This window comes from Episyrphus balteatus, chromosome 3 (genome assembly GCF_945859705.1).
Source record: "Episyrphus balteatus chromosome 3, idEpiBalt1.1, whole genome shotgun sequence".
NCBI lineage: Eukaryota > Metazoa > Arthropoda > Insecta > Diptera > Syrphidae > Episyrphus > Episyrphus balteatus.
In genome coordinates, this window is record NC_079136.1 from 127,351,318 (window position 1) to 127,360,012 (window position 8,695).

The 8,695-nt window shown below is 30.5% G+C and overlaps 2 protein-coding genes across 2 annotated transcripts in view; both read right to left on the reverse strand.

Annotated features, from left to right (window-relative positions):
• LOC129913026 (phospholipase A1 member A-like) overlaps positions 1 to 8,372 on the reverse strand; it is a 43,352-nt gene extending 34,980 nt beyond the window's left edge. Inside the window, exon 1 of the mRNA XM_055991368.1 lies at positions 8,163 to 8,372. The gene's annotated coding sequence lies outside the window, so the exon portion shown is untranslated. The remainder of the gene's footprint in view (positions 1 to 8,162) is intronic.
• On the reverse strand, positions 6,429 to 7,624 carry LOC129913027 (putative nuclease HARBI1). The gene is made up of 4 exons (XM_055991370.1): positions 7,356 to 7,624; positions 7,128 to 7,294; positions 6,793 to 7,063; positions 6,429 to 6,736 (listed from the first exon to the last, which is right to left on the reverse strand). The coding sequence occupies exons 1-4, from the start codon at positions 7,506 to 7,508 to the stop codon at positions 6,572 to 6,574; spliced, it is 756 nt and encodes a 251-aa protein (XP_055847345.1). The 5' UTR covers positions 7,509 to 7,624; the 3' UTR covers positions 6,429 to 6,571.
• Positions 8,373 to 8,695: the final 323 nt, after the last annotated feature.

The window sequence follows — 8,695 nt, forward strand, 5'->3', positions numbered from 1 at the left end:
AGTCAAGTAGATTTTCTTCTTTATTTATTTTGAATAAAATATTTATGCTAATAAGTAGTTTTATAGAAAGAATGTATTTGAATAAGTATTTAAGAAAATAGATCATGTCGTTTGAAAATAATTAAATGACAGATTAGTTTCAGCTGTCATTGTGACAGTGAATGAGATGTCAATCAGATTTTGTTTTGGTAATATAATGAGGTATTCAAGCAAAAAAAAAAAAACAAAAACCAGTGTTCACTTTGGACGTCTTTGTCTTTCAATGATGATGGAAATACAATAGAAAACTTTTTAATTTGTTTAAAATTACTAAAGAAAGAACGGCGCATCATAGTACTTTTAAATAATTTATACTCTTAATAATAAGAAAAAATTAATATAAGAACATTTTTAATGTATGTAACTTTTGTAATTTCATACACTTTAATATTATACAATTTTGATAAAATATTTTAAATAGATTATTAGATTTTAATATATGTGTAAAACTAAGTGTTTTAGAATATATAAGAAGCTGTGTTTTATTTCTAAAATGGGTCATGCATAAACTACTATTTTGAAGAAGAGTTAGTATTTGATTGTTTAAGGCCGTGGCTACACAGTGTGTTGTGCCCACACCAAGAAACTAAAAATAAATTATTTTAAATTAACTGCCATTTTCTATTGCATTTAGTAAAAAAAGAAATAAAATAACATTTTTTAACATGGAGAAAAAAGCTATCCAGACATAGGTATAATTAAAATGCTGTTGACACTCTTAAGTTTTAAAATGGTGTTCTTAAAATCATTAATAGTACTAATGAAAAAATCTGTGAAAACAACTTTTTTGCTTATACATATCTCAAAAATAGTAGGGTTTAGAAAAAAATTAATGCTCTAAAAACTTATAGCTGAGTTTATTTTACATAAAATTATTCTCGTTCGTTATAAAACAGTTTCAAAACTCAATTTACTTTTGAATTCATAGCAAGCTTCTGTCTGATATAAAAGGTTACTGTACTATTGCAAACAAGAAAATTAGAAGTGTGTTCACTGTGGCGTATACTTAATTTTTTCGATCGATTAATTTTATTATATCTACGTTTTTGAAAGCCTGCGTTTCGCACCTTCTACCGCAAAAAGTATGTCTGGGGATTTTCGAAAGATATTTTTGCACTGAATATAGTGAGATAAATGTAAATCAGTTACGGTTACAAGTTTAAGAACATACTTTTTCTTACATATACATAATTAAAATAAAATCAAAAAAGAATATTATTTAAGTCGAAAAAAAAACTTCCTTCCTTATAATCATAGAATTTACCCTCAGAGAGTAATCAAAATTATTGGTTTCGTGTTAAAATTTTGAGGTTTTAGGTAATCGAAATCAACGATATATAGAGAAGTAAAAAAAAAATTATTTTTAATGCCGTCCGTCTGTGGGACTAAACGATGGATTTGGTTGGAAATTTTTTTAAAAACGGTTCCAACTATTAAATTTGAGAGCTAAAAGGTCTTAATGATTCTAACAAAATTGCATTTTTAGTTTTTCTAAAAAAAAACCTTTAACAAAAAACATTTCCGTTTTTATGCCAAAACAGACATAATTTTTAGTTATAATCTGGTATATTTCGTAATAGGATGAACTGATTTTTTTGAAAATTTACAGATATTCATTTTTTACACTTTTCATATTTTTACACTGTTTCCATATTTTAGTATTATCTGAAAATCGTATGAAAAATCATAATTTTGTTTTTAGCTTTTTCGATTTTCTTAAAAAATACAATTAGTGTTTTTATCCTTTTTTAAAAGACGTTCCTCAAATGTAGTTTTTTACCGACTTCCAAAAAGGAGGAGGTATTCAATTCGTCTGTATTTTTTTTTTTTATGTTTGTTACCGCATAACTTTGGACTGAGTGAACCAATTTTGATAATTCTTTTTGTATTGGAAAGCTGGTGACTGCAGTGTGGTCCCATTTCAATTTCGTTCACTTTTAGTCATAGGAACTATTTTAAAAACCATAAAACCCAGTTTTGATCCATGGAAGTCGGTTTTATTTTTTTTGCTAAAAATGATTATTTTAATTCCAGAATTTTGTTTAAATTTTTTTTTTTAACAAGAGCTAAAATATCTTTAGGATATGAAGTAATAGGTACTTTAAACAAGTATGTACGAACAAGCTAGCTGTGAATTTTATTTTAAATACATTTTATATACCTATCGTTATTTATTTTGAACTTTAAAACTATATTTTCTTAAAAATCATTTGTGTATCCGACCATTAAATACTAATTCTATATTTTTATTAAAGCATCCCTGGAGTAAAAAGATATACATATTCACCACTTAAGGTGTGAACAAACTTTTATTTACATTACAAATTTAATTCGCCGCATACAATCGTGCCACATTAAATGCGCAGGTTTGACATGCGCATTTACATGAAATGAGAAAACAAAACAAAAAAAAAGCATCACTCGATTTCTTTGTTTTTATTTATTAATTTTTTGTTTATTAATGATTTTTGACATCATATGGGCGATAATTTTTTCAGTAATGAATGTACATATATAATGTTTTTCTCAGTAAAAAGAAAAACAGTGGTTCCTTATTTTTTTGTTGATTGTATACATTTTCCTAGTTTAAATTCATTGAAAAATTTCAATTTACAAGAAGATAACATTTACTGAAAAAAATACGGGCACTGTGGCAAATAAAGTCTTACTTTTCAAATTAAAAAAAAATTTTGAACCTTTATTAACGGTACCTGCTAGAGAATCATTTTCTTGATCTCTGACTTTCTCATAAAGAACTTACCTTTAAGCGAATTTTTTTTATATAATGGCATCTAAGTAGCCGTAATATTAAAATGTCTAAAAATTTTCAGTCTTCAATTTTGATAAATAAAAAATTTTTTTTTGAAAAACCAATTTCTTGAAAACGAGTTGATAATTTTTTTGACATTTTGTTTTTATGTGTCGAATACCTAATATTTTTTTCAGAATAGCATGAACAATTTTTTTTTGAAATTTTTTTGAGTTTTTTTTAAAGAGTAAAGCCTGGTACGCTGCTCGCGCTAAATTTTAGCTCCCATACAAATTATCGAAACATTTTATCTGAGCTAAAATGGATCCCATACAAATTATCGATAACTTGTATGGGAATTTTATCTCAGCTAAAATTTAGCGCGAGCAGCGTACCAGGCTTAAAGTAGTTAAAAAAAAAAACGGTTCCTACAATTGTCGAAAAAAATAAAATCCAAAAATTCTTTTTATACCAAGTATCTAAATCGCATACTCAGTTTGAAGGTTAAAGCCTAGTACGCAGATCGAGAAAAAACAAATTTTATCTCTACAATTTTAATCTCTACAAAACATTTTTTAATCCTGCGCAAAATTTTTAAGTTGGAGAAATTACCTAGGGTAAACTGCCCAATCATTGGCACCTTAAGCAAATGTCGCACCAACTTTAGTTCGCAGTTTTTTTCGTATAGCATAAAACTAGATATTATTAATACTTTTTTTTTTGTTATTATCAATATCTCGTTTGCTAAGAATATGCCAAAAAAGGCGAGAAGAGTGTAAATGGTTCTTAAACTCAAGGTGCCAATCACATGGGGAGTGGCAACAATTGGGCAGTTTACCCTAAGTTTTTTTCTTCTTTCAAATTAAATTAATTTTTGTTTTGTTTTTGATTTGATTCAGAGTTGTATTTGCTCCGTCTTCACTTCACAAGTATTTTATTAAAGAGTCGACCTTAATTTTATTTGAATTTTGTTCAATTTTGTTTTATTTTTATTCCTTGTCATAATTTTTGCCGGCAGAATAATGCTTCGCACATTATTTGTCCGCGCAAAATTAAGTGGAGACTTTTTCTTTACAGCGGCTCCAAATATTTAAATTTTGCGCGTGAACTGCGTACTGCTTGGAAAAATATTCAAGACAAAATTTGACCCGAGAAAAAATTTGTATGAGAAATAAAATTTTTCCCGATCTGCATACTAGGCTTAAGGCCAGGGTTTTTTTCGTTGTTTTTGAACCCTTTTATACAATTCTTATAAAATTAATGACAAATCAAATCAAAATCAAAATGCTTCAAGAAACTTTAACATTCAAGCAACTTTTACTATAAGAGCAAGTACGTGCGACCCAGTCGTGCATTTTATCATTTTAGGACTTTAAGCCTAGTACGCAGATCGCGCTAAAATTTATCTTTCATACAAATTTCCTCCAAAGATAAATTTTAGCGAGGATTTTTATCTTGGCAGTACGCAGTTCACGCGCTAAATTCAAACTATCATCTAGTACTTTTATCAAAAAGTCTCCACATAATTTAGCGAGCGAAATAATGCTCGGCACATTTTTTCCAAGATAAATTTTGACGTTTCACGTTTGTGTTTTGTTTTCGCGGTATAAAAAAAAAAAAAAAAACAAATAAAAGAAATATGGAGTTTCTAGTCGAATATTTAGATGAATTAAATCCAGAAGAGGTGCCACAAAAGAAAGGCAAAGAAAAAAAAACTAAAAAGCAATTCAATTTCGAAGAAAAAAAAGAACTGTGCAGGTTGGTGGAATTACATCCCGCCATAATGGAAGCTTCAGCACAAGGGACATAGCAACACCGAGGAGGTAAACTCTAACTGGCGCTCTATAGCCGGAGAAATGTGCAAAACAAGTTAGTATAGAAATTATGCTAAGTAAATTTATATTAATTTTATATTACTTCAGTAGAAGAATGCAGAGTTGCATATAAGTCACTTCGCGACAGTTTGCGATATCATTCAGTGGCAAAAAAGAAACAAAAATCGGGAAGCGCAGCCAATGGCGATTTAAATGAAGAAAATTTATCTGAGGAAAGCTGTATTGATTGGGAGTTTGCAGAATATTTGTCATTTTTGACACCTATCTCCTCCAAACGCAAGTAAGTTACTCCAAAAATGCAACATTAAGCAAATTTATTTATTTCTTCTTTGTAGAACATTTTCCAGCACTCATGAAGTGGAAGTGGTTGATGGTGACCACCAAGATAATCAAATGGAGAATGAAACATCGACTTCAAGCTACTCATTTGTAAGAAAATTTAACTGTTTTAGTTACAGAATCTTAACACACGTTATACTTTCAGAGTCCTAAGCCGCAGAAAAAGGACACAATGATTGAAAATGTTTCAGCTTTAACTCAAACAGTGACAGATCTGATTAATATGCGCAAAAATGAGGTTCCAACTACTCAGCCGTTAACCCATTTCACTCTTTTGGCCAACCTTGATCGCATCTTAAAAGAGTTGCCAAATGATGTTGTGGAGGAGTTGGGTTTGAACTTTCAGCAACAGGCGTTTGCTGAACTTCGAAAGTTAAGACGATCTGGGTCTTAAATCGTTATCGTTATGGTTATTTGTAGAAATGTGTTCTTTAATAATAAGTATTTCTTAATTGGTTTATAAGTTCGTTAAAATAAAATAAATAAAAAAAAAATAAATAGAAAAAGATTGAATATAAAGATATTTCATTGTTTTAACAAGGTTTAAAAAAAAAAATCCATTTATAGCCAATTTCATCATTTTCATAGGAAGACGTTGCCTCACGTGGCTCTTAAGCCAAAAGTCATAGAACGATGATAAGTACACCCTTTAGTCTCACTGATGGTCCTTTAAAAATCTGCGTTTACAGTTTGCAAATCCATTAAGTATTTCAAAAGTTGGCTTTCAGAGACACTGTCTCAGACATAGTCAAATTTGAAAAATAGCTTCAAACTAAAAACGACTTATACCATTGTCTAGAGGGATGAAATTAGAACTTGATGGCGTTTAAATCATCCCTCTAGCACAAATAGTTTAGTCAGGAGAGAGATCGGAGTTTGTGTTTTCAGTGAAACTCACTTATAATGCCCAGGGGTAAGTCAAATCTCGAAAAATAATTTTAAACTAAAAACGACTTTTGCCATTGCCTAGAGGGATGAAATTAGAACTTGATGGCGTTTAAATCATCCCTCTAGCACAAATAGTTTAATCAGGAGAGAGATCAGAGTTTTTGTTTTCAGTGAAACTCACTTATAATGCCCAGGGGTAAGTCAAATCTCGAAAAATAATTTTAAACTAAAAACGACTTTTGCCATTGCCTAGAGGGATGAAATTAGAACTTGATGGCGTTTAAATCATCCCTCTAGCACAAATAGTTTAGTCAGGAGAGAGATCGGAGTTTGTGTTTTCAGTGAAACTCACTTATAATGCCCAGGGGTAAGTCAAATTTCGAAAAAAAATTTTAAACTAAAAACGACTTTTGCCATTGCCTAGAGGGATGAAATTAGAACTTGATGGCGTTTAAATCATCCCTCTAGCACAAATAGTTTAGTCAGGAGAGAGATCAGAGTTTTTGTTTTCAATGAAAATTACGTAACAAATGAATTTTGAACACATAATGCCAAACGTGTTCTCCACACACCGTCTTGCACGACTAATTCGGTAGTTGGCAACCCTTTCCTCATCTTCCAACTTTTTTGGTTTTCTCGGGGCATATGGTTTAATAATGCGTTTGTTTAGCGGGAATGCATCATCCGCAACGAAAAAATATGGCAGTTTATTAGAACCAACTTATATATCTGGAGGGAGGTTCAACTCGTCCTGCAAAATTTGCCTTCCAATTTTCGTTGAGGCAAACACATTTGCATCGCCCTCACTACCATATGCCCCTACATCTATGTGGATGAATTTACAATTAGCATCGGCAATAGCCATCAGCACGATGCTATGAAACCCCTTAAAAATTTTAAATAAAAATAACTTTTGCTTCTTTTTTTGGTAATTGTACTTACTTTGTAATTGTAAAACATGCTCCCAGCATTGGATGGACATTTAATGCCAATGTGTTTGCCATCAATTGCTCCAACGCAGTTTGGCAAGTTCCAAAAAGCATTGAATTCATTGGCAATGGTAATAAATTTTGGTTCATCCAAAACTGGGATCTCGCTCTCCAAACCTTTTGAGATGGCACAACAAACTTCATCCAGGATGGTCCCAAAATGCTGTTTACTGATCCTATATACTGCCGCAACATGTCGTTGGATGGTTCCACTTGCCAAATATCTTATCAAATAAAGTAAAATTTTATAGGGATTTTCTTTTAAAAAAATATCTTATGTAAACATACTCCATAACAACCGCAAACTTTTCCAGAGCGGATATTTTGTCCGAAGGTCTTGTGTTTTTCTTTTCACGTAGAAATGGTTCCACTATTTGAAAAATTTCCGCAAACGACTCCGGAGACATATGAAAATTTTCTTTAAAAACGGGAACATTATTTAGCATATCCTGAAACTAAATGTAAAATAATACATGTACTTTTATTCAACAAATTTATAATAATTTATACTCTTACATCTTTTGCGAAACGCCCTTTGTTTTGCCTCTCCTTCAAGTAGGGGTTAACTCGACAGGATGGTGTTGTTTTGGTGATTTTTCGTAGAGCAATCGCGTTTAAAACAATCGTAGCACAAAGAACTACAACGTCCTCAATAACTTTTGATTCCATTTTTAAAAGCAAGATATAATATTTAGATTTAAAAAAAATAAAGCGCGAGTTGTAATGGCAAAATCAGCTGTATCAATCACTGGGTTGACAGTGACTTATAGAATTATCTCTCCAACTTCAAAATTTATCTTCCCATTTAGCAAACGTGTGTAGAGATAAAAATTGTAGAGATAAAATTTAGTTTAGCTCGATCTGCGTACTAGGCTTTATGATGTAAAAGCTTCTCCATATCTACAATTCATTCTTTCTCCAAAATAGCCAAATGTGTCTTGTAAAAATGACCTAAGTAATGCAAAATTGGACTTTTTGCAACTTACCAACGATATCATCTTAATTCAAAAATTTCATTGAAATTGGTTTAGTCATTAACGAGAAAGCTTAAAATATACAAAAAAAAAATATGTTAATTTAATTTAACATCTCTGTCTTGTGGTTTTCATTTTTCACAGAATTCCTCATACCATCCCATATAAAAAATATATTTACCACGTTTGTTGATGTCAACATTTTACAGCTGACAGAGTGCGGCCATTTTTAATTTTTGAATTCGCCTCAAAACACATGTTCACTAATCACAAACTATCTCTTTCACACCTATACTTATTCCAATTGGAATCTCCATTTTTTCTCTCACACTCATTGATTTTTACTCACTTCTCTTTTTGAATTCATCTTCGTTGGCGATTAATTTCCCCTACGATGCAATTTTTCATTTGAATTTTCATTCTTCATTCAGTCGTACGGTGAATTTATAACGAATTGGTATGAATTGCGGATAAATTTCAAAATACACAAAGAAATATATACAAAAAGAAAAAAAGAAACAAGAACACTGTTTTTTTTTTTTTTTATACATAACTTTTCTAGACAATTTTCCGGTCATTCAACTGGCATAAACAAATAAAAAAACTCGGAACAAATTAACTGTTAAAAGTTATATGAGTGAAAAATGTCATCCGAGACATTTTTGATTATTCAAAATAAGATTTTGTGAATAATGCTTAAAAAAATGATGATGAATTGATGATGATGATGATGATGGTTGAACAATGGAATTCCTGTTCACCTGTTCTTTTTTTTTTCTTCTCTCGTTTTTAAGAGTGGTCTAACTAGAATTTCCTCTCAAAAGCACATGTGTGTGTGTGTTGTGTACATTTTGCAATAAAAAATTGTTATTTTTAATTTTA

Excerpts from the sequence above, each read along its gene's own strand:
- LOC129913027 (XM_055991370.1), bottom strand. The coding sequence starts at position 7,508 with ATGGAATCAAAAGTTATTGAGGACGTTGTAGTTCTTTGTGCTACGATT. Across the intron at positions 7,295-7,355 it reads AAGGGCGTTTCGCAAAAGAT|TTTCAGGATATGCTAAATAA; the intron begins GTAAGAGTATAA and ends TTTTACATTTAG. Across the intron at positions 6,737-6,792 it reads GCATGTTTTACAATTACAAA|GGGTTTCATAGCATCGTGCT; the intron begins GTAAGTACAATT and ends AAAATTTTTAAG.